The 26,918-nt window shown below is 44.3% G+C and overlaps 1 protein-coding gene across 4 annotated transcripts in view; it reads left to right on the plus strand.

Annotated features, from left to right (window-relative positions):
* Positions 1-26,918, plus strand: part of ctnnd2b (catenin (cadherin-associated protein), delta 2b) — a 168,825-nt gene that overhangs the window by 4,124 nt on the left and 137,783 nt on the right. For all 4 annotated transcript variants that reach the window (XM_056292726.1, XM_056292727.1, XM_056292728.1 and 1 more), the window contains exon 2: positions 17,971-18,083. In XM_056292726.1, coding sequence (XP_056148701.1) covers positions 17,971-18,083 — 113 coding nt within the window. The remainder of the gene's footprint in view (positions 1-17,970; positions 18,084-26,918) is intronic.

The raw sequence follows: 26,918 nt of genomic DNA on the forward strand, positions 1-26,918 counted from the left end.
GTTTGCCGAAGAATAATTTGTAATTGTTTAGTGCAAACTCACTCATCACACTGGCAAATATAGTTCATAACATCGAAAGAGGATCAAATATTTGCTTTGTTTCTTATTTAAGAAGCGCTGGGAGGAAAAGTAGTGTATCCGAGGGACTGCATTCATTGTGGGTGTCGTGCCTTGTCTGTTTTTCCTTTGTGCGCCCCTCGCTGTGTCTCACAAAATGTTGGCATTTGAGACACTCGTTTATTTCTTTATTTCCAGCCCCAGGATAACTCGAGGCCAAAACAACAAAGTGGAAATAGGACAATACATTTGGATTGTGTGTGTGTGTGTGTGTGTGTGTGTGTGTGTGTGTGTGTGTGTGTGTGTTTTATTTGACTGTGTGCATGCCTGTATGTTTGTTTGTGCATCTGTTTGCATGTGTGTACGAGGTTCACACATGAGTCATCACACTGCCGAGTGTGTTGGCTGCCTCTTCTCTTGATAATCTTAAATTATATTTACTACCTGGTATCGCTCCTTGATATTTCAATTTTTGGATTGTACTTATTTATTTACTTGTTCGTTATTTTTTACCTTCGGCTGCTTGCTCTGTCTGCTTGCTGAGTGCTGAGGCGTGTTTTAAGATCCATTTGTTTTTCTATGGACCATTTACAGATTCATTAAATCAGCCTGTTTTCAGAGAATTCCACAACAACATGGCTGTGTGTGAGAACTGTAATTTGGCTTACTCATGACTGGAGGGCAACATCTACGGCAGGGGTGGGCAATCTTTTTTTTTTTTTCTTCTGATTTTTCTCTTTTTCTCCCAATGTAGTGGCCAGTTGATCCCTATTCTAGTTCAAACACCCACCCTCGTACTGCATGCGTTCACTAACTGCATCTCTCCGGCCAGCAGTCTCGAAGGAGACACCTCGCCACTTCTGTGACAAGGCGACTCCAGGCCGAACCACTGCCTTTTCCGACACACACAGAGACGCATTCATGTGACGAACACAAGCCAACTCCGCCCCCCTCCCGAAGATAGCGTTGCCAATTATTGCTGCTTCATCGAGTCCGGCCATAGTCAAATCTGACGAGACCAAGGCGCAAACTCCGGTCCCCAGTCGGCAATCTTGTCCAGAAAGGGCCGGTGTGGGTGCAGATTTTTGTTTCAACCAAGCAGTTACACACCTGATCCCACTAATCAACCAGTAGAGTCATTGCTAAAGAACTTGATTAGGAGACACAGGTGTGTAACGCTTGGTTGGAACAAAAACCTGCACCCACGCTGGCCCTTTCTGGACAAGATTGCCCACCCCTGATCTACATACAGGCTGGAGGATAAAATCCGGGAAAAGGAAAACTTAATCGATAGTTTTCTGTCAGTTCGCCTTTGACCAGTCCAAGCATATCTCGTACATGCAGGCATCCCTGGCTCTATCAGTATCCTTCCGCCTATCGCAGGCTGCAGTCTCAGACTCTGCCGACACTTTTTCGTGGCTGGCATCGACCAGTGCGAGAGCCGGTGCCGAATCTGGTGCCCAAGTTGAGAGCTCAGTGCTGTGGAGAATGGACTATCTGATGTGCGTGAAGCTGATGTGATGGAGTGGAGCCTCACCACTGCGCTGGAAGCCATGGAACCATGTGCTATCCTTCCATCAGTGCCCATTCCGAGTCGAGTGGGCTCGAACGGGAGCCAGACCCAAGGCCTCAGTTCTTACCTCCACACCGTATCGGACCAACCTCGAATCCGAGGTGGTTAGTGGCAGCAGGAGCTGCTCAGCCCCAGCAGCATCACAAGCTTGCCTGGATCTGTCAAGCCGCCATGCAGTTCTGCCCATTGAGGTTCCGTCCCACCCCTCATGTCCGGCCCACTGTTGTATAAACTCGAGGCTTAGGGTTTTCAGTTTTTACCGATTTTCATCGAAAAATACCCAGATTTTTAAACTGATTTTCACCTGGATTGTATGTTTCCACAGATCTGAAAGTTGTTCCTGTTTGTGTGAGGTTATGTAACAGTGTCCTCTTGTGGCGAAATTCGGCATGCTGGATGGCTTTGAAAAATAAAAACTGAAAACGCTGAACCTTGTATAAACTCCATAAATGCTCAAATACATTAACACAAGTGCATTGCGGTCTTTCAGTATACACTCTCGTAGACTACTGAAACTATTGATATATGCCACTGGAAACTTCGAAATTTGAAAATACAGCTGAGAAACTGCAGCTGCAGGTATCAGAAGATTTTCATTATGTACACTAGACCATCTCAGCATCATTATGTGAGCTTTTCCCTTGATAATCAATCAATATTAGATGGAAATCATTCCATTATGGCTGTAAGATGGTAGGCATAGCTAATGCTTGATATTAACAAGAGTGTGTCCTCCGAGAGCATGCAGGTTTTCCGGTGCCTGATGATGCCAGTTCTTGAAAAGATCTGTGTTAGTCTGGACATGGGCCAAGATGGCCACAATCAACTGGTGGAGAGAGAGAGAGAGGGCCCTGGCATCCCCTGTCCAGTAGTCCGCACAGTCACCCAATGTACAGTAATGTGCTTGTTAGAGGCCATTTTTCTGACCTCATCTAAGGTCAGCCGCTCTGAGGGGACAGCTGTAACCGCCACAGAGACTTGCCAACATTTGGAGCAGTCACAAAAATTATGTTTCTTCTTTACTGCTGACTTTATTGCTTCCATCATCTCCACTCTGAACTGAAGTAACTGCATGAGACATTGATAAGTAAAATAGAAATGCTTACAGGTCTGTGTGTGTGTGTGTACCAGGTTTTTCTAAAATGGGGACATTTGTTCCCCTTGATTGATTGATTGATTGATTGATTGGATTTTACCCCCCTTTTCTCCCCAATTGTATCCAGCCAATTACCCCACTGTTCTGAGCCATCCTGGTCTCTGTTCCACCCCCTCTGCCAATTTGGGGAGGATGGCAGACTACCACATGTCCCCTCCGATACATGTGGAGTCACCAGCCGCTTATTTTCACCTGACAGTGAGGAGTTTCACCAGGGGGACGTAGTGCGTGGTAGGATCACGCTATTCCCCCAAGTTCCCCCTCCTCGAACAGGCGCCCCGTCTGACCAGAGGAGGCGCTAGTGCAGTGACCAGGACACATACCCACATCCGGCTTCCCACCCGCAGACACGACCAATTGTGTCTGTAGGGACGCTCGACCAAGTTGGAGGTAATACAGGGATTCGAACCGACGATCCCTGTGTTGGTAGGCAACGGAATAGACCGCCACGCCACCCGGACACCCCGGCCCCCTTTTTGATAGAAAGATTAATTGGGGACAAAAGCTGTGTCACCAATTAGGGGAAAAGCTGATTTTTGGATCAATGGTTGAGGTTAGCCCTGTAGTTCTGATGGTTAACGTGAGGATTAAGAACTAGGGAATGAATCTAAGTCTATATAATGTCCCCAAAAGTGACCTAAACCTGTGTGTGTGTGTGTGTGTGTGTGTGTGTGTGTGTGTGTGTGTGTGTGTGTGTGTGTGTGTGTGTGTGTATGTGCGTGCGTGCGTATGTCCATACAGGTAGAGACCAGTAAACAAAAGAACAGGTGGACAGGTTGTCGCATGGACCACTGTGTTTCATGATAATGCAGGCTGACAGCCATTGCCCTTTTCTTTCGGTGCCCTCGGTTGAGGAGCAGAGGTCAGACTGCAGGCAGATCGGGATTTGTTTCTCAAATCAGATCTTTAGGACAGACTGTCTGCACTGTCATTTGCAAGTGATTAGATCGGATTTGTGTTTCCAGACATCGCCAACCTATCTGCGTGGGTTGCTGTGGTAACGACGTAGGCGTGAGTAACCACATACGCTGGTGGCACGGTTTACCAACAGAAATCGCGTTGTCAAGTCACGGTGCAGAACTCTTCCGTCGCACAAGACAAACTCGGCGATGGAGGAGGCTGGTATACATTGCGATGTTCCATGCGGCATTCATGGCGGGCCCCGCTTTCGTCACTTTGGATTTGACGTCTTCGTTGTGTGTCACGTTGCGAATGATGCAAAAGACAGTTTGAAATTCGATTTGGGTGGCCAGAGCGTCTGGACTAAGATGCATCTGTAGAAGTCCGATTGGAATCGCATTTCAAACCACCTCCAAATGTGGTTTAGATCCAATTTGCAAAAATCGCCTTTCATGTATTTTTTTACTGTCCAGACTTTGTAAAATTCATCTGGATGCAATCTGGATATGCCACACAAAAAAAAATTGATTTGGGCTGGCAGTCTGAACAAGGCCTGGTGAGGATGCAAGGAGTAGAGGTGATGAAGGTGGATGAGTTTAAATACTTGGGGTCAACTGTTCAAAGTAACAGGGAGTGCAGAAGAGAGGTGAAGGAGAGAGTGCAGGCAGGGTGGAGTGGGTGGAGAAGAGTGTTAGGAGTGATTTGTGATAGAAGGGTACCAACAAGAGTTAAAGGGAAGGTTTACAAAGATGGTTGTGAGACCAGCTATGTTATATAGTTTGGAGACAGTGGCACTGACGAAAAGACAGGAGGCAGAGCTGGAGGTGGCAGAGTTGAAGATGCTAAGATTTTCATTGGGAGTGATGAAGGACAGGATTAGGAACGATTATATTAGAGGGACAGCTCAGGTTGGACAGTTTGGAGACGAGGCAAGAGAGAAAAGACTGAGATGGTTTGGACATGTGTGGAGGAGAGATGTTGGATATATTGGGAGAAGGATGCTGAAGATGGAGCTGCCAGGGAAGAGGAAAAGAGGAAGGCGAAAGAGATGTTTTATGGATGTGATGAGGAAGGACCTGCAGGTGGTTGGTGTGACAGAGGAAGATGCAGAGGACAGGAAGAGATGGAAACGGATGATCTGCTGTGGCGACCCCTAACATGAGCAGCCGAAACCAGTAGTAGAATTAGAAGTAGTAGTAGAGTCTGAACAAGGCCTAAGAGTTTGACTCTTAAGTAATGTTGAAAGCTGCAGAGACAGCAGCACCAAGAGGGCAAAACACGTCTGGAAGCAGTCTGAATGGACCCTCCTTGTGTAGCTGTTCATCTTAAGAGTGTGAGTGGGTAGGTGAGTGGGGGAGGATTTCGGCTGAAAGCTTCGGCTAAATACTCTGTGTCACAAGTGCCAACTTAGGAAAATGACTGTGGGTGCTCTTCTATGTATAAGAAAAGACATAAAAGCTCTTGTAATTTGTATTTTTCCCATATTATCCCTGTCAAAAAAAACTGAACTACTGTCATGAAAATAAAATGGGGATTTTTATATGTAGATGACCGTTCCACACACCAAAACTCTCCACCAACTTTGGTGTGTTTTTTATACCTCGCCAATGACAAAAATGCAATGTAGTAATGAATGTTACTGATATTTGTTGTAGACAAGTTAGTACTGTAAGCCGGCACGTTGATGTTTATCAGATTCTTAGTGGGAAGATGGCTGCGCGAGGTTCACATTTGCAGTGGCCTCACCCAGTGCCGGTGTCGGACGATGGCGGCGCGAATTCACATTTGTGGCGGCCTCATACCGGTACCGTCCATGCAGTGTCTTTGTCCACGTCTGCGTCTAAGTTTTGTCTTCATTTGATGGCTGGGAGAGCTGGTGCTGGATCGGCTGGGAGAGCTTGGTCTGCTGTGTCCTATGGGCCCAGGGACCACAGCCTTGCCCGGAGCTTTGCCCGAGGAGGTAACGCCGAGGGCGGTCTGACAGGATGGGGAAGTGGAGCAGGCAAAGCTAACTGCTAGCCCATGCAGACCGGCAGTTCCGATAACATCGAGGGCGGTCTGGCAGTGGCCTCACCTGGCGCTGACTGTGGTGTTTTTGATGTCGTCGTGTGGAGTGCGGGGAGGTGTGTTGAGGGTGTCTTGCTGGGAGAGCTGGCGCTGGATCAGCTGGGAGAGCTTGGTCTGCTTCATCCGGTGGGCCCAAGGACCACTGCTGGGGGAAACTGCATTTTGTTTAAGTGTTCCTGATTCCTAAACCCGGGAGGTGTAAGAAGCCCACAGCTTTGGTTAAAGGCACACATTTGGTTAAGTCACACAGTTGATATCACGCATCATGTGTTTGTTTTATTTGATGCTTAGTAACACAACCGATCACATTCCAGTCCTTAATAGATATTCACATCCTTAACAGATACAACAGTGTCTTTTTGGTTTGGCTAAGCATATTTATTTTTTATTCTATTTTATTTTTTGGAGGTGGGGGTGAGGGGATGTAGCCTACAGAAGTGGCGCCTGTGATTCGGGTGGACGGTGCTGCAGGACTTGATTTTAAGCCACATTTTTGGGCTGTTTGACAAGCAACAAATTGTGGTATCTGGTATTACTGCCACCATTTTCATGTTTTTGTGCCTCATATTAAACAACCATATCCATGAATATAGACTAAACCAGGACTCTGGATCAAGCTCCTCTCCTCTATTTGATATGTGGTGTCGATAGACTCTAGGGCTGCACGATATGTCGTTTCAGCTTCGTCATCTCGATATAGTATTTATGTGCAGTAGTCACATTGCGGGACGTGCAATGTGAAGCAAGCCAAATTATCTCAAAACATCTCATGCTACAACTTTTTGCTGCTTGACAGAAAAGGAAAACTTGCATGCTTCTTCATAACTAATCTACAAGAGAAGCATGTCTGATATAACGTGATTTACATGGATTTGAGGGTTCTTGGTTGTTGCTGGTGAGTGACGTGCAGACTCTGCATGCACAGCGAACCACCAATCACGATCATTCTTGATCAGTTTATCAAACAACCAAAACAAATGTCGTCGATTACATCCTCAAAATGGCCGTGGAAAAGGAGAAAAACAACAAAAAGGAAGATTTGGTTGCAAAAAGAAAAGCAATGTCAGTTGTGTGGAGTTTTAAAATTTTAAATTATCGTTAAGACTGGGTGGTTTTTTTTCTTCTCTCGTTCACTGTCATTTTTATTTCAGTGAAGTACAGACTGCATATTGTGAATTATGAACCATGTGTATTTTGGAGCGTTTATTTCCAACCCATACAGGATGTGTGTTTGTCAGCTGTTGATCCTTCTCTGCCTTTTTTTTAAGCTCTTGCCGTAGGGCGGCCACATATTTACACACTTCAACAAAAACCAAAATCTCTACAATTCAGCTTTCGTTTATTATTATTTTTATATTCTATGCAGATGCACTCCCCTACAAAATCACCCAAATCATTCTACAATCTTTCCAAATAGAGCTGTTCAAGTCCATCCATTATCCAAACTGCTTATCCTGCTCTCAGGGTCGCAGGATGCTGGAGCCTATCCCAGCAGTCATTGGGCGGCAGGCGGGGAGACACCTTGTACAGGCCACCAGTCCATCACAGGGCCGACACACACACGCATGCACACACGCACGCACGCACACACACACACGTATTCACACCTAGGGACAGTTTAGTATAGCCGATTTATCTGACCTGCATGTCTTTGGACTGTGGGAGGAAACCGGAGCACCCGGAGGAAACCCACGCAGACACGGGGAGAACATGCAAACTCCACACAGATGACGACCCGAGACGACCCCCAAGGTTGGACTACCCCGGGGCTTGAACCCAGAACCTTCTTGGTGTGAGGCAACCACAATAACCACTGTGCCGCCATTGCAATATATATCACAGAGAAAAAAAAATATCCCAATGTGAATTTTTTCCAGTATCGTTCAGCCCTAATAGCCTCATTCAAATTTCTGCTCACAAAGTGCTTCTCACCACTGCCTTTTGATTGTGATAAGATGGATTTATATGTTGGTTTACCTGGCCTAAGAAACTGTTCATTGTTTGATTGTTTTTAGTTTTCTGTGATTTTTGTCCCCTTAGTTGTGTGTGAGTCTGTGTCCGCAAATAATTATAACTGATAATAACGAGACAGGACGTGGAAGCGGGGCAAGCTATGTGTTTTTGGTGTCGGCGTGTGGGGAGGTGTGTCGAAGGTGTCTGGCCAGGAGAGCTAGCGTTGGATCGGCTGAGGGGAGCTTGGTCTGCTGCATCCTGTGGGCCCAAGGACCACGGCCTTAAACAGAGCTGCGCCCGAAGAGGAAACACCGAGGGCGGTCTGACAGAATGTGGAAGCGGGGCAGGCCGTTCAGCCCATGCTGCTAGCCCTAGCTAACTGCTAGCCCATGCAGACCAGCAGTTCTGACAGTCATTCTGGCTGGCATTCGTTCTCCTGGACAGTGATTTTTTTTTGTAGTTTAGTTGAGATATATGTGTTAGTTTGGATATATGTGTTCTTGTAGTTCTTGTAGTTTTTGGATGTGTTTTTGTCTTTGTGTTGCACTGCTGTGGGCTGGGGGAAACAATGTTTCATTTCATGTGTGCAAGAGCATGATAATCTCACATACTACTGGGCCTATCAGCCTCAAATTTTTGTTTACAGTTATGACTGTATTATGAAGAACCCTTCGTGGCTGTGGTGATTCAAAACCTTTAATAAACGCTTGTTCTCGCTGCCACTTAAGCTCGCGCATGCGCGACTCACATCCACGGTTGACTCAGATCGAGCAGCGACATGATCAGAAGTTTTTAGGAGAATTTTGATAATCCGAAAAAATGCGTAAGTTATAAAGGAGCAACTTCCTCCAGGTTGCAGTCAAAACAGGAAGTGTTGCATATTCTTGTCGCTGCCCGATCTGAGTCAACCATAGATGTGAGTCACGTGTGCGTGAACGGTTTACCCAGCTTTATTATTTTATGGAAATAAAGACAGGGTGAGGGTTTGACCAAAATGGTCTCATAGCAAACCTTTTCTTTATGGAAAGTGCAAGTTCGTATTAGACTTGGTTGCGTGCATGCGAGGGTCCACCTAGGAGGCTGCACATCCACAGACTGACAGGCAAAACGGTTTTGTTAGGTAGATTTTTTTTTAGCTTGAGCACTGCATAACAACTTTTTTTCATATTTCCCGTTCAATCAACTTGTGCTCTGCGCAAAAGTCTTATAATGGCAGAAAAACACAACCAGTCCATGTTTGTGGGTATCTGTCCGCTGCTAATCTCGCATACTACTGGGCCTGTCAGCCTAATAAGTTTTGTGCACAGTTATGACTGTATGATCAAGGACCTGTCGTGGTTTTGGTGATTTAAAACCTTTGAAAAACCTGTTTTACACCGCAAGTGAGTGCCAACTCCTCCCCCTCTTCTTCCGCCTTAGTCCGAACACCAGAGAAGGTGAGATATGCCTGGTGGAGATCTGCAATCTACTGCATGCACTGTTCTAGTCCATGTTGTTTTTGTTTATTCCTTTTTTCATGGTTGATGGACATTCAATAGTTTCATATAATTTATGAGCACATGCCGGAATCCCAAGTTTTAAAATCGGTTTCATTGCTGTTGCAGATGGCGGCTGTCGTAAAAACACAAGGTTTGGAATTGAACCCAGGGCCCTTTAGCCACAGATATCAGCGAACAAGACAAATCTGTCTGGTCTGGGATGAGCATTTAAGTAGTTGTGGTATCCAGTGTGCTCTTAATCTCTCCGAACCAGTCATCCCGCTTTCTCAATTTCACCGTTTTCATCTCTTCTTCCTCTCTTCTATTCTCACCTCTTTTCTCCATGGCCCTCCCTCGCTCCACTCACTTGCGCTCTCTCTCTCTCTCTTCTCTCTCTCTCTCTCTCTCTCTCTCTCTCTCTCTCTCTCTCTCTCTCTCTCTCTCTCTCTCTCTCTCTCTCTCTCTCTCTCTCTCTGTTTGAGCAGCCCGTCCTCTGTTTTCGTCTTGTTTACCCCTACCGCCGGGTCGATTTTGTTGCCGGCCGGGTGTAATAATTTTCCAGCCTAAGATAACGGTGCCAGACAGCAGTAGTCATTACTATATAGCTACTTTGACATTTTCTCATTGAACGGTTTCCTTTCTGAAACAGCTAAATGCCAGCCAGACACCACAGGGCACAATTAGACCGCTTTACACTGGAGAGAGAGAGAGCGAGCTACAGCTATGGGACATAGACACACTCACTGAGACATACACAGACACACAAACAAACATGCACACATACACACACAAAGCGCTTGCTGGTTGCCCAAGCAGTCCACCACTGTCCCATAGCCATTTATTTTACCTTACTAATTGCTTTAATGGGGTTTGCAGGGGCTTGGCTTTTCCTGTAACCTAGTGGCTATGGCCCCGCTGCCTCTCTATCAGTCTGTCTTGCATGTCCGGTTATAGGCTAAGATTGGACTTGAATCTTTTGTAATGCAATCATTGGATAAGCACTTGATGAGGCAGTTGCTTGTTAAAGAATAGTTAATCGTAGCCCTTTTCACTTTAATTACTTTATCAGCCCGTGATTATTCCCACACACATGCCCGTGCATGCACACACACACACACACACACACAGATTCTGCACGTTCGACATGTCCACTTGTTAATGTTTATTATTATGTGCCTTTTGGCCGCACAAACTCAGGCATAACAGCTGTGGAAGAAGAGCCAAGACAAATCTGAATAAAGAGATGTCTGGAGGCTAGTGCTTTGCATGGTGCTCTCCACTGGACGTGTTCAGAGAGATGTTGTGATTGGTTTAGCTAGTCTGTGTCACACCGAGAAAGAGAGAGAGAGAGAGATGCTGTTGATGAGACGACTAGCTGTGGAGGACTTGTGTGTGTGTGTGTGTGTGTGTGTGTGTGTGTGTGTGTGTGTGTGTGTGTGTGTGTGTGTGTGTGTGTGTGTGTGTGTGTGTGTGTGTGTGTGTGTGTGCGCGCGGCGCGCTTGGCTCAGTAAGGGCTTGTGACCTGGGGGGAGGTCATGGGTTCTTCCAATTCTGAGTCGGTTGCATCTGGGTAAGTGAGAATTGCTTTCCATGTTTGTGCATGTTGTTAAATTAGCATCAGCCCCCCCCCCTTTTTTATGTTGCTGTTGATTTTTTTTTACATTTGTTGAACTACCAAACACACACACACACACACACACACACACACACACACAAACACGAGCTACCACAAGCGTACTTATGCAAACAAAAATGCACAAGATAAGAGCCAAAAATGATTATGAGAAATAGCAGTGATGAATGTATGATTTATATTCATATTATATTATTATCATATTTTGTTTATAGTATAACAAGAGGTATAGGGGCAACCCTTGCCCGAGTAATGTTTATCGTATTCACTCTATACCTATCAAAGCTTGGTCTCATCTTCAGTAGGTCTGTTCACAGTGTTGATATGTGTTAAGTGTAGTCAACATTTAGACGGTCCAGTAAACTTAACAGTCATCCAGGAAAAACCATGATGAAATGTTTTTCCAAAAGACTGTATAGACACAGCGTTCGGGGCTCGGAGAACAGGGTAGAAAATGTTCCTTCCTCTGTTATCCAGGATTCGTCTGTGACCGAGAAATACCTGAGTCACTTTTCAGACAAGAGTCACAATATCAGACCCCAAATTTGCCACCCTGTTAATTTTCCAGATGTGTCCACATACGTCTTGTAGATATTGTTTCATACATGAGACATCTTCCCCTTTGGCTTTTTTTATAAATGCTTTTGCACCCATTGGCCTGTATTTCTTGGCCAGAATAAAAGGCTAACTTTTACTGGTTGTGTTCCAAATGATTGTCAAATGTGCAGTGGTCCAGCCACCCCCCCCCCCAGAAAAAGCCTTGATGCCTCGGTTTTGAGTAACTATATGCTTCTCATTTTTTAATTATCATCTCTGAAAATAAAAGGCTGAAATTGTAGAAAGGCTTGAAAAGCTGCTTCTGTCTGTCATGGACGATAATGATTTCACGATCTCATGACAGTCAAATCTGTCATGGATGGCTGTCGTGGCCCTAAAGGTTGCTGGTTTGATCCCCCTATAGTAGCAGAATTTTAATTGGCAGACTTCAGAACTGGGCTTGTGTAGTATTTGGCACTGCCCTGAATTGGTTCATATCATACCTGTCAAATAGGACCTTCTCTGTCTCTTGGTGGCTACCTGCACGTCGCCCTGAGATGTGATTACTTGTGACGTGCCTCAGGGGTTGATACTTGGTCCAATTTTACTTTCCATTTATATGTCTTGCAGCCATAGCATTTGAAGACAGGTATATCTTTTGAAAATGAAGGAGGACCTGGAGTTCTCAATCAGCGCCCCTAAAGGCTCCAGAAATGCCTAACAAGTTATATCATAAAATGTGGATTTCTGTGTACGTATGTAGAATCATTCTCAGTGTGAGAGTAGAAGTCGGCCTATAACTTGCAGCAGGTTACTAGAGCATTACACACATACTGCCACTTTAATGTGCACATAATGTAATGATAATTATGTACTTGTAACAATAATAATATGGCATAGTGTGCGCGCAGTGTGTGTGTGCGTGCGTGCGTGTGTGCGTGCGTGCGTGTTAAGGAATGGGGTATGGGGTGTGTTTATTGTAACCACATAATCAATGTCCTTCGCTAAATATACATTTGCAATATCCCATTTCCCAACCAATGCAGTACATCTTCTTTGTTTGTGTTTGTGTGTGTGTGTGTGTGTGTGAGAGAGAGACTGAGAGAGCATCTCTCCCTCTCTGCATCCTCTTCGTTCTTCCCTTCCTCCACTTCTCCTCTCTCAGCCTCCCTCCCTCCCTCCCTATCGCTCTCTCTCTCTCTCTCTCTCTCTCTCTCTCTCTCTCTCTCTCTCTCTCTGTGTCTCATGCATCTCCTTGCTTTTCCCTCCCAATCCTTTGCCTCTGCCCATCACCCCTTAAAAAAAACAAACAAAAAACAAAAACAAATGCTTTTTGGTGGGTGCATCGTGTGTGTATGGGTGTGTGCAGATGGTCTGATGAAAGATTGCTAGAGAGAGAGAGAGAGAGAGAGAGACAGAAAGAGAGAGACAGAGAGAGACCAGCGAGCAACGGGGATTTGGCAGGGGTCGGCTGGTAGGAGGGCCCATTGTGATGCAACGTTGCATAAATAATGCCACGGGGCTTCTAAATGCTCCGTTGCCATGGGGACCTTTGTGCCTGACTGAACACACACTGTGTGTGTGTGTGTGTGTGTTTGTGCGTGAGTTAGAGTTCTTTCATGGCCCAACGGGGGGGGAGTGGAGAGAGAGAGAGAGAGAGAGAGAGAGAGAGAGAGAGAGAGAGAGAGAGAGAGAGAGAGAGAGAGAGAGAGAGAGAGAGAGAGAGAGAGAGAGAGAGAGAGAGAGGAGAGAGGATGAGAGAGAGAGAGAGAGAGAGAGAGAGAGAGAGAGAGGAGAGAGAGAGAGAGAGAGAGAGAGAGAGAGAGAGAGAGAGAGAGAGAGAGGAGAGAGAGAGAGTCTGACTGGCTGTTAGCTCAAGTGATACTTGGGGTCATTCTTCGTCTCTCTCTCTCTTTCACACGGCCTGCTCCGTCTCAAGCAGGACAGATGAGGTTTGGAGAAGTTTGTTGCTGTTTCGAAGAGGAGTAATTTGAGAAAAGCAGGATCTGGTCATTTCAATGGTGTTGGTGTCTGTAAAGCATGGTCCATGTGAAGGTATGTGAGTCTCCATGTCTCTGTCGCTCTCTCAGCTTTGGTGTCAATTTAGATTTCTTTTCTCTGTTTAAACATCTCTTTTTGAAACCATATATGCCCCCCTCTCCATCTCTCTCTCTCTCTCTCTCTCTCTCTCTCTCTCTCTCTCTCTCTCTCTCTCTCTCTCTCTCTCTCTCTCTCTCTCCTCTCTCTCTCTCTCTCTCTCATGTTTCAGTAACAGGTGTCTGCTTGTCAGGGTTGAATTGGAGGGAATGGGGAGAGGAGGGGGAGGATGGGTGAAAAATGGCTTTTGTTTTTTTGTTCTTCAGGAGGCTCGCAACTGAATATTCTCCTGGTTCTGCCTGGTTAGTTAGCCCCTCTGAAGGAGAAGAAAGTCCAATTTGTATACTTTTTCCAAGCCCCCCCCATCTTCGTTTTCCTCTGTGTGCTGCTGTTGACTGTTTTATTTTCAAGTATTTCTGATGTTTTCTCATTTCTCTCCGTCATCTGATGAGTTGTTTTTATAAGTGTAGCTGGAGCTGAGGAAATTTAGATGAATTTGACTGCAAGAGAGACGACATCAAAGAACATTTTCCTGTTTTCTGTTTACACAAATACAAGTGTGTTAGGCTGTAAAGTGTGTGCGTGATAATGCATGTTCGCAGATGTATGCTCAAATTGTGTATTGGAGGATACAAATAGGAGTCCGCACACTGCTGTCACTGGGGTCAGCAGCAGGAATTAAGTGTGCTTTAGTATCGTTGCAGATTTGTGCGCGAGCATTGCGTCACATCAACATACATCTAACTTAAACCCACTCCTTTCTTCATTGACTACTCCTGCACCTGCTTGCAGAATTCAAATGCCCATGGCCTGCAGTATGAACCAACTAGAGCTGGATATCCAGAACCATTTCTGTAGTGGGTCCACATTTCCAAGTACTTGGGGAATCGGTACGAAATGGGAGCTTCAAATTCGCTCGTCCGATCTTGAAAGCGTTCTTTAAGTGTGTTCCCAAAACTGGTGAAATACTGTATGTACAGTGGTCATTAAAAAAAGTCTATAAAAAAGCTTTAGTCAACTGCTGGGACCTTCTGCCCAATGTCTTCATCACTAGTTACAGAGTGTGTCCACACAGTGTGTAGACTAGACTATGTAAGCTAGGTTTATGACATGACTTACCAGTGCAAATAAGATGTTCTTTATTAATCCCTGTCGGGAAATTCATCCTCTGCATTTAACCCATCCCAACACACACTGTAGCTAGGAGCAGTAGGCGGCTGCAGCACCCGGGGACCAACTCCAGTTCTTCTTTCCATTGCCTTGGTCAGGGGCACAGACAGGAGAATTAACCCTAACATGCATGTCTTTTTGATGGTGGGAGGAAACCGGAGCACCCGGAGGAAACTCACACAGACACAGGGAGAACATGCAAACTCCACACAGAAAGGACCTGGGGTTCAAACCCAGGACCTTCTTGCTGTGAGGCAACAGTGCTAACCACTGGGCCACACTCTAACATGTGGCTAAGATTCACTAAAGAAAGAGTAATGCGGTATATTGCATGATAACATAGTATTAAGCATTTATTTTCGCATCATTTAAACCGGAAAGAATGGGACCGTTTTCAATGTCTCTTCCAGTCTGTCAACATAACGCCTCATGTTCTGCTATAGTCAGCACTGTTCGTGACTCACACTCAGGTGCAATACAAAAACATCGGACTTGAAAGTTTTATATGATAGTGATATTACATGATACTCACAAGGTATTAATAACCCGTTAGAAATTCCTTCAAGAGGACAATATTTTTTACTTATTTTACCCCATTTCTTTACTAAAATGAATGGAAAGATACCTTGTCATGCCATCATTGACAATTTATTGGTTGAAGTACCTTAAGTCTGCTAAAAAAATAAAGGTAGCTTTTGCTTTAGAAACATCTTGACTTTTGCTCTCCCTCAAAAAAATATGTTCAAGGTACAATTCTAATTCAAAAGTAAAGGATTGCCCCGCTGCCAAAATACAAAGCACAGGATTGGACCCTACTGTCACTTCCAAATCTATTGACAGATTTCTTAATGCAATGACCAACACTGAATAAGTAAATCTCAGTTTTTAGTGTTTTCTGATGCTTTAAAATGTTTCTATACATGGGTAATGTTTGTCAACATTGGAGTAAAACAGGCCCATAATTTTCGATTTCCATTGGTTTTAAAAGACGAAATGCTTATTTTTCCATCTATAAACCAAACTCAATTATGTATGTAAATATACCTCAATTTTATATGGCCAAATAAATCACAGATTGGGCCTCTTAAAATTGGAACTAGATTCAATAAGAGCTAGACTCGACAGGCGGGACTGGAAATTGCATCAGTATCAGAAGTGATAACATCTAAAGTTACCCAAACCATAAGCCTCCCGGTACTCCCAACACTTCCATCTAAAGTGTCTTGAAGCCTATGAGTGCTCAGATTTTTAAGTATCAGTGACAGTGTCAATGGGAAGGAAAAACACCTACCCTGTTAGCGCTGGTGACAGACAGGATCGCCTCGATATGCTTCCAAGGCTACCCATTGAGCTATACATATAATATAAACTTTATCTGATGATTTGATGAGAATATGAATCATTTGCTGATTTACCCAAGTTAGAATTGTGTGTGTGTGTGCCCGTGTGTGTGTGTGCGTGCGTGTGTGTGCGTGGACAATAGAATCTATGTTGTTTGACTCCATCAGAGGGTGCCTAGTGCAAGGCACAGTACCTGTGATTAATACACTTAATATAACCTACAACTGCTCTGAGAAAGCTTTTACCGCAAAAACGTGGCTTATTTCCTGAATTTGGAACTGCCTAGTTTGTCATCTGTAGTTTGTAGTTTGGCAGCACAGTGGTGCAGTGGTTAGGGCGGTCACCTCACAGCAAGAAGGTCCTGGGTTCGAGCCCCGGGGTAGTCCAACCTAGGGGGTTGTCCTCTGTGTGGAGTTTGCATGTTCTCCCCGTGTCTGTGTGGGTTTCCTCTGGGTGCTCCGGTTTCCTCCCACAGTCCAAAGACATGTAGGTCAGGTGAATCGGCCATATTAAATTGTCCCTAGGTGTGAATGTGTGTGTGTCGGCCCTGTGATGGCCTGGCGGCCTGTCCAGGGTGTCTCCCTGCCTGCCTCCCAGTGACCACTGGGATAGGCTTCAGCATCCTTGCGTCCCTGGGAGCAGGATAAGCGGTTTGGATAATGAATGGATGGATGGATAGTTTGTCCCAGTCTGACAGGAAACATCATACACATGAGTTTCTAGGTAGCTGCTGCATTAGTCCCGTTAAAAACTTAATAGCACTGTCGCCATGTGGCGACCCTTCGGAAAAGTGCCCTAGACTCAGATTTGGGTTCAAAACCAGAGATTAACACCCATGCACTGGAGTGTTGCTGGTTTCATCACTGAATATAAAACATTGCAAGATCTATGTTTTTTATGCATGCTCAATAATCGAGGCAAGAAAATCACAGAAAGTTGAAGCAGTTCATCTGGACACAACATTTATTGAGAGAAGTGTTTCATCACTAGTATAAGTGACCTCTTCAGTCTCAACTGACTGCAGGAATCCCCACCCTTGTAAACAATACAGTGGCATAACGCCCGAAACCAACAGTTTGTTTCATATGCAAATTGCCATGAACATTAACTAGAGTTTCAATGGCCATGTATACTATTCACAGAGGATTGGGGAATTGGTTGCAACCACAGCACTGTAAGATGGTGACAGATGTGCTACCTAGATGCAAGGTCTAGGTAGTTTAATACAGGACTATTCAAATGCAAAATAAGACCTTTCCCTCCAATAGTCAATTATTGTTTTTTGTAATGGAAGTGAAACTTAATATCCAACTTGCTAATTTATCTCTGAACTAACATGTGTTTATTCATCTCAATTTGCTACTTGAATTGCCTCATTAGGTTTATCAAGGTTATTTTTCTCAAGTACGCCCAAGTTCCGTTTCACTTGAGTACACCATTTAAAGATTTCACTGTCACCACTGGCAGGCTGCTTTATTTGGTTTCACAGCTCTGCAAATCAATATGTCAGATGTAAAATAACTTGTAACACAGCAGAACCTGGGATGTCAGTCACAGCGAAATTACATGAAATGACCAGGGTCTGCTTTGATTTGGTAAAACAGACCTCAGGCATTCAGAGTAACCTATCCAACTGTTTGACTGTTCCATGCTGAAGCCCAGCAGCCTGAAACTGTTGGGTGCAATATTTCAGCTGTCTTTTTACTGCCAGACTCAAAATCATTAAATCCCATCCCTTGCAAATGCAACAGGGACAACACAAATGTGACGGTAAATTTTCAGCCAAATTATTTTGATATTGCTGATTCTCTCTCTCTCTCTCTCTCTCTCCTTCTCTCTCTCTCTCTCTCTCTTCTCTCTCTCTCGCTCTCTCGCTCTCTCACTCGCTCTCTCTCTCTCTCTCTCTCTCTCTCTCTCTCTCTCTCTCGTCTCTCTCTCTCTCTCTCTCTCTCTCTCTCTCTCTCTCTCCTCTCTCTCTCTCTCTCTCTCTTTCACACTTTCTCCTCAGGAGCTGCAGTTTGAGCGTCTGACCAGGGAGCTGGAAGCAGAAAGACAGATTGTTGCCACTCAGCTGGAGAGATGCAAGCTCGGCTCTGAGACTGGAAGCATGACAAGCATCAGGTGTGTGCTGTGTGTGTGTAACACAGTTTGAGTTTTTAACTGTCAAAGTGGGGACACTTTTGCAAAGTGAGGGCATTTTGGTCGGTCCTCATTTCGTTTAGGCTCTGGTTAGGGTTAGGACTTAGGTTTAGGATTACAGTTAGGATTAGGTTAATGTTGGGGTAAGTGTTAAGGTTAGAGTTAAAGGCTAGGGAATGAATGTAGTCAATGGGGGTCCTCACAAAGATAGAGGTACGTGCATATGTGTCGATTAGCCCAATAGATTGTTATTGCAAGTGTAATGACATTGATTAGCAAAGTGATGAATTAAAATGCATTAAGTTGCTGGCAGCATGTGGTGGATGTGCTGGGATGCTGCACGTTTCCAATCAATATTTGCAATTTCACAAAGCGTCACATGCTCCTTTGTGTATGAAATTTCCTAAATAGATTGATCATGTCTGCCGAGGGTGTCAGATTCTCGATAAGCTAAATCACTGAGCAGATTGGAAGGATGCTTGGTGCACCAAACAGATCCTCAGCTCAGCAACTATATTTTAGGGATTTTCTATTTCTAAACTACTTTTCATTTTTGCCTTTAATGAACAATCAATGCTTTTGTTTTGACTATTGACCATCATATGGCGAAGGGCCTTTACTTTCTGCTGGTAGTAAACTCCACAATGTGAAGGGAGAGCTGCACATAATCTGCCGCTGATTGGGTTTAGGCCTGAGCCTCTTCAATAAACTCAGAGCGCCATCTACAGATTCCATACTGGTTACAATCGCACAATAACACAACAGGACAAAATAGCAATAATGCACTTCGGTTTGCCACTCAGAATAATGTAATGGAACAAACCTTTTTTCTCCTTCTCTCTCCACACCCCCTCTCCCGCTCTTCTTTCTCTTTTACTCATCTATTCTTGGCCCTGATTCTGTTATCTGAGCAGGAACTTCAAGCACCTTAAACTAATTACTCCTTGCCTGGCATTCCAAGTTCTCATTTCAGGTTTTAGGGATGGACAAAAAAAAAGTGGCAAGATGGTCTAAGAGGGATTCATTCACAAGTCTAATTAACCAGCGAACCTACTTATACCCCTGGTCTTGAAGCTGTCATTGGACTTTAGTGAGTGCTAAATTAAAATGGTAGCAACATAAGAAATGGAAAAGTGTGCAGGACCCCCCCCCCCCCACCAAACACACACAATAAAAAAAACAATTCCTCATGCAGCTGAACGAATGAAGTCTGCCATTTTTCTAACCAGACTTAATAGGTGTCTTGTTGAATGTGATGCATACTGTCTGGGTGATTATAACCTCCTACATTGATAACACAGTCATTTGTCTTTGTTGGTAATTACTGAATACCATGATGACTTGAGCAAATGATCCACTAAGGCAGGGGTCGGGAACCTTTTTGACTGGGAGAGCCATAAAAGCCAAATATTTCTAAATATATTTCATTGAGAGCCATATAGTATTTTTAACGTATAATAAATTAAATATGTCTTACTTTTAATGCGACTTCTGGTGCTGCATGGTTTTGCTGATGGCCTTGTAGTCTGGTTCATACGTGGTGAGGTTGAGCTTCATGCAGGCGTTGAGGCTTCCATCAGTTAAACGTGAGCGTAGGTTGGTCTTAATGTTCCTCATATGCGAGAAAGACTGTTCACATGCATATGTAGAGCCAAACATGGTCAATACGGCAATACTCACACGCTGCATTGTGTGGTATGTCACAGGAAGCTCGTTCCAAGTTTTAAGAATCAGCTGGTCTTCAGGTTGAAGATTTTTAATTTCTGTCCACTTGTGTTCCCTCGCCAGCTCTGCTCGCTGTCGCGCAAGACTTTCCAACTCTCCATTAAGTGACTTGAACTTACTCATCCACATGTCTGATGCCTTCAGGTCAGCAACTTCCAGCTCAAAGTCTCCGATAGAGACCCCGGGGATGCATGTCAGGTCGATTTTGTCCACTGCACACTCATGTGGATGAGTGATGAACTTGAAAAGACCAGTGCGCGCACGAAATTCTCCAAAACGTGCTTTGAATGACTGCAGGAGATTGAAAGTAAAGCCAGCTAGCTGCTGGAGATCCAGATGTTGAGTGGAGTCACTTGCTAAGCATGCATCTCTAAATTGTTGCAGTCTTTCAAAGTGCAGAAGACGACCTGTTTCAATGTCCCTGAGAAAGACTTCCAGCTTGCTTTCAAATGCAAACACTGCTTGTTGAAGAGATGAGATTGTATTTCCAATACCTTGCATTTTCACATTGAGCTGGTTCAGATGGCCAGTTATGTCCACGAGATAGTGAAACTGCAGGAGCCAGTCAGTGTTGTCTAGCTCAGGATGCTTGACGCCTTTCATTTCAAGAAAAGTCCGGATTTCACTCAGGCAAGCTGCGAAACGGCTGAGCACCTTCCCCCTTGACAACCAACGCACGTTGCTGTGTAAAAGCAGACCGGGATAATGATTCCCAACTTCTTCTAACAGAGCTTTAAACTGGCGATCATTTAAAGCTCGGGCAACAATAAAGTTGACCACTCGAATGACCAGAGACATCACCTCGCCAAGCTCCTGGCCACACGTCTGAGCGCAAAGCGCCTCCTGGTGCAGGATGCAAAGAAAACTTAGGATGGCTCTCTTTTCATGTTCACGGAGAAGCGCTACAAATCCTTTGTTCTTCCCCAACATACAGGGTGCACCATCAGTACAGACAGAAATAAGTTTATCCATCGGTAGTTTTTTTTCTTTAGCAAACTCCATGAAAGACATGAATAAATCCTCTCCTCTTGTTGTCCCTTTCATTGGCAAAACAGCCAAGCTTTCCTCACGCAGTGTGTCACCTGCAGCATACCTGGCAATGATACTGCACTGAGATAGATGGCTAACGTCTGTTGACTCATCTAACGCGAGAGAAAAGTATGTCCCGGCGTTTATGTCCTTAATTTGTGTTTCCTCGACTTGATTTGCCATCATGATGCTACGATCGTGCACAGTTCTTGCTGACAGGGGCATGTCTTTTATTCGTTTGATTATCTTGTCTTTATTTGGGAAGTCATCAAACAGTTCATTGGCCACATCAGGCATGAATGTTTTGGCATACTCGCCATCTGTGAATGACTTTCCATTCCTTACTATTGCCAAAGCCCCCGCAAAGCTAGCGGAATTCCCGTCACCTTGCTTGGTCCACACACGTAGTTGCTGCTGACTCGTCTGCACTCTCCGCTGTAGCTCCTCGCATGCCCTTTTCCTGCTGTCCCCCGCTGGATATTTCGATGCAAATGAAGCATGGTGCGTATCGAAGTGCCGCTTTATATTTGACCGTTTCATCGATGCAATTTTATCATTGCATATTAGACATACCGCAGATCCTGCTCTCTCCACAAATGCAAATTCCTCTGTCCACGCAGCCTGGAATGCACGGTAATCATCGTCTTTTTTTCTTTTCGCCATCTTTTCCGTTACAAGGGTTGAAGCGGATAAACTAGTTGGCTATCTGATAAAATTGATTTCTTCACCTTTACAATGACCCGGACATGCTCGCGAGCCATTGGTTCCCGACCCGACCCACGGGTGACCCTTGAAATTTATCTTCAAAACTAATTTCTGTTTACTTTAAAATGACACAGTATTATTAAGAAATATCCCAAGTATTTTAAAATCAGTTCCAAACTGATCTTTTTGAAAAAAAAATAATTTTCAACTCAAAATTGTCTGGGAGCCATATGCCGTCACCGGAAGAGCCATATATGGCTCGCGAGCCATAGGTTCCCGACCGCTGCACTAAGGTAATGGGCTGTAGTCTTATAGTGCCCGTGTCGTTTACATTGTTTGGTTCCCTTGGTGCTACTGAATTGGAAAAAAAAGTTTTTTTTTTTAATTAATACTTCTTGTCCTGGCAAACGGATAGTATGTCCAAACCTAATTAGGACAACATTTCATGCTAATGTAAAAGCCAACATGTTGGAATCATTTTAATCTGAAACCTATACAGGAGATACTTATACATGGAGTATTAAACTTTTCTTCGTTCTGGAAACCTTGCTGACTGCCTAAAGTTCTCAAATTAAAGAGAGGTTGACAATGATTGCAGATTACACAGTTTTATTGTCCATCCAAAACCATGTTTTTTGCAGTGCAAACAATGCATAATCCAAATTAATACAGACAATGCCAATAAAACGATTACCAGCTGTATTAAATTGCAATTAATAGACAACTCAAAATATCACAACAGACTAAAATGAAACACAGAAAAATACAGATGAATATAACATGCTTACATTCTCAGGAATGCATGGCAAGGAGGTTGGATGAAGAGCAGAGCTATCTGCAGCTCTGAGTCAGGGCCTTATATAGTGGCTTGAAGCACACCTATCTGTCTGCAATTGGCCATTAAGCAGGGGAATAACGGAGTCAATTGTAACGAGTATTCTGTCCACCAGGGGGCTGCAATTTAGACACCATCAGAGAATTCACAGCTGCTGCCCCCACAGGAGCCCAGCTGTTGTGACTGAGAACTGAATTCTTTTAATGCTGTCAAGTTGGCAGTGAAGGTAATGAGATGAGACGTGCAACTGGTCTGGTTTAGGTCGGATCCTGAATCAAGATGTCAGGTGGTCTGACCCATCCATTCAGACTGGGATGAACCTTTATTATCTTGCCAATGGGCCACTGGGCTCTGGGCAGTTGAGGATCCATTACGAGGACTCTGGTATCCTCTTCCAGGTTATCTGTCACAGTGAGCCATTTGTTCCGTGATTGCAAGATGGGAAGGTAGTTACAAATGAAGTGTGACTGGAGTTGATCCGCTAAGGTTTGGCTCTGGCGCCAGCGGTGCTGCCCCATGGACTTAGATGCTTAAGTTACTTGAGGTAATATGGAATCACGCCATCCCATGAGTAGCATGTTGAGAGTAACCGTCCAGGTTGGCCGCATCTGAAGAGGTATATCCCAAAGGTTTGGAATTAAGGAATCCTTCAACCTCTATCAGCACAGTGCCAAGTACGTCCTCAGACACTTGTTGGTGACCAACTATGACTTGGAAGTGTATTCTTCACTGATTGAATCTCTCTCTCTCATCATCTTCTACTACTACTACTTTTGGCTGTTCCCGTTAGGGGTCGCCACAGCAGATAAGCCATTTCCATCTCTTCCTGTCCTCTGCATCTTCCTCTGTCACACCAGACACCTGCATGTCCTCTCTCACCACATCCATAAACATCCTCTTTGGCTTTCCTCTTTTCCTCTTCCCTGGCAGCTCCATATTCAGCATCCTTCTCCCAATATACCCAGCATCCCTCCTCCACACAGGTCCAAACCATCTCAATCTTGTCTCTCTTGCTATGTCTCCAAACCATCCAGCCTGAGCTGTCCCTCTAATATACTCATTCCTAATTATGTCCTTCTTCGTCACTCCCAATGAAAATCTTAGCATCTGCCACCTCCAGCTCCGCCTCCTGTCTTTTCTCCAGTGCCACTGTCTCCAGATCATATAACATAGCTTGGTCTCCCAACCATTTTGTAAACCTCCCCTTTAAGTCTTGCTGATACTCTTCTGTTGCAAATCACCCCTGATACTCTTCTCCACCCACTCCATCCTGCCTGCATTCTCTTCTTCACCTCTCTCCTGCACTCCCCGTTACTTTTTAAAGTTGACCCCAAGTATTTAAACTCATACACCTTCATCACCTCTACTCCTTGCATCCTCAACATTCAACTCATTCAACCTCTCCCCGCTCTGCTCCACCTGCAACCTACTCTCGCTACAGATCACAATGTCATCCACAAACATCATAGTCCACGGAGACTCCTGCCTGATCTTATCTGTCAACCTGTCCATCACCATTGCAAACAAGAAAGGGCTCAGAGCCGATCCTTGATGTAATCCCACCTCCACCTTGAACCCATCTGTCTTTCCAACCACACACCTCACCACCGTCACACTTCCCTCATACATATCCTGCACCACTCCTACATACTTATCTGCAACTCCCGACTTCCTCATACAATACCACACCTCTTCTCTTGGCACCCTGTAATATGCTTTCTCTAAATCCACAAAGACAAAATGTAACTCCTTCTGGCCTTCTCTATACTTCTCAATCAACATTCTCAAAGCAAACATTACATCTGTAGTACTCTTTCGTGGCATGAAACTATACTGCTGCTCGCTGATCGTCACCTCTTCTCTTAACCTAGCTTCTATTACTCTTTCCCATATCTTCATGCTGTGGCTGATCAATTTTATGAATCTCTCTTTCCCATTAAACCTCCAAAATGAGGGCAGCTTGGAGGATTGAACTTAAAGGTGAGTTGGTCGGCACCAAGTTTCCTCTGTAGATCTAGTTCCATTGCCTGAAAAAGCTTCTTGAAGCACTCTTTCATCACCATTGGAAATTTGTGCCCCTGTCAGAATTTAGCTCCATAGGTTTACCTCGATGGGAAATTAACCTCCAGATTGCAAGAAGAAATGCATCAGAATCCAGAGTGTAGGATGCACCCCCTTGGTGGTCATGCATTTGAATATCACACCCGGCATTTCTCAGTATGCCATCAAATTTTGACCATGAGAGGGGTGAAGTAGTCTACTCCTGTGGAAAGAATGGAGGACTTAACAGCCTAAGACAGGCAGATGGAAAGTCAGCTATAAGGGGGACTTTAAGCAGGATGATTGGTGATGTTTTACTACTGGCCTCCACGAAGAATCCAGTAGTGTCTACGGATTTCAGAGAAGACAGGCTCAGGGCCAGAATGGAGAAGTCACTCGTCAAAGTCTTCATTGAGCAGTTTGGTGACTGTTTGAGAAGGATCCAACACAACAGGGTGCACAAGAATTTAATGAGACCCTTGAAAGTTCTGAAGCTTTCCATCAACTCTTATGAGGCCTGTCAATTTATCAAGCTCAGGGGAAAGAGCTCTAAGGTTGCTGCTGAGAGGAAGAGGGCTGCTTGTCTGCAAGGATTTCAGCTCCACTGGGAAACTTTCTGCTTGACATTGTTTGAGCAGGCTGATCTCAGCATCTGTATAGGTTAGCGTTAGTAAACTCTCAGAGGTTTGCATGTTAAGGTCATTGCAGGTAACTTGTACGAAGTCTTTCCATGAGTACTGAGAGAGTTTAAGTCGCTGCTGACTGAGTTTTAATGGTTGTCAGGCTGCAAAACTAAAACCTTTGAGTTCAGTGGGGTCTGGCTGGAGTGCATGTTTAGGCCACATAGGCCAACTATCATATGGTTGCTTAACGAAAGAAGGCCCATTTCTCCATTAATTAGGCTGAGATAGGTAAGCAAAGGTTTTTGATGTCATCATCAGGGTTATTGGAAGAATCCATATAATGATAGAAATGAAGGTGTGTGAGCTGTTGAATTTCTGCCACTCACTAACACCTGAAACGACAGGATTCAGACTTCAGCCATTCAAGAACAGTGGTGGAATCTGTCCACAAAGTAGTGTGGCAAAGAGTGATGCTAAGCTCTTTCTGCAGGAGCTGGGCTAGTTGTGCGCCATCTAAAACATCACAGAGCTCCAGACGTGGCATGGACAGTTGCCTCTTAGGGGCAACTCTGGACCTGGCTATGACAATGCTAGTGTGAAATTCTTTATTGTACACATTGAGCAGATAAGCAACCACTCTAATCTCACTCCGAAGCATTGCAAAATGCATGCAGATCTTGAGTGACGACATCGGGGCTAACTACTGGCGTATAACATTGGGGAATGGAAATGCACTGAAGATTGGGCTTTTTCCCAGGCAGCTCCTGCTGATACCATTGGACAAGTCAGTTCGCCTCTGTAGCTGAGCCTTCGATTGTAACCATCCAACCAAGCAACAGGCCACCAATAACCACCAAGAATAAGAGTCAAGCAGATGTCTATCATGGCTCTAATTTGGATATTCCTCCTATCTCGTTCCATTAGTTCTCTAGGAAAACTAATCCTTCTGTCACCACATACGAAAGATCTAACTTTCAATACCTGATCTGTCGAAGCCAGTCCCTTAGTAATATCTTTGATATACTGACAGATTCTTAATGTTTGAGAGTGTTTTCAGCATGGTGAGATGGTGAAATTAGCAATAATGGTTGATATATACTTTATCCCCTCGGGGATGAATAAAGTATTCTGATATATGCTGTTAATGTTTTGGGACGTAAAAGTCCTCCAGAAGGACATCCTCAGTAAGATGTCCGCGGTTAAATCATTGAATATTATTCCATCTACAGTACCATACATAGCAGATGTTAATATGCATTTGACAGATATTCAGCCTGAGACCAAAGTAAGTAAATTTAGTCTCACCCTGGGACCTGAGCTCATTAAAATGTTCTAGAAGTCTTGTCATGTGGGGATGGGACTGAAAAGAGACATATCTGCAACCTATTTTTGGTTAAAGAAAAGGTTAAGTGATTACTGAACATATCATAGTAGAGTTTACATATAGTTTAAGATACCCTAGATTCACTTTTTATCTTGTAATGTATAAGTGTGTTGAAAAGCTGCAATGAAAATCACAAGGATTTTGTTAATGGCAAGTTCTTATTGTGTTCAAATAAAACGGATTAGCCCACTATGATCAGCATTGGCCATGTGATCTCAAATCTCTAACAAAGTCAGTGCTCTGTCTACAATAAATTCCCATTTGTTTGGCAGGTTTATGGAAATATAACTATGAATGAATTACTTAACATCACAGGATTCTCATTTTGGTGGGCAGATTTACGGAATTATAACTTTGACTTGAATTTTTAACGTCACCAAGGTGAAAAATCTGGTGCTGCTTTAAAGTGGATTTGAGATCTTTTCTTTTTTTTTTTGATTGTGTAGAGCCAGGGTGCCCGATTGCCAGTCGATTGC

The sequence above is a fragment of the Lampris incognitus genome, chromosome 14 (genome assembly GCF_029633865.1).
Source record: "Lampris incognitus isolate fLamInc1 chromosome 14, fLamInc1.hap2, whole genome shotgun sequence".
NCBI classification, from domain to species: domain Eukaryota; kingdom Metazoa; phylum Chordata; class Actinopteri; order Lampriformes; family Lampridae; genus Lampris; species Lampris incognitus.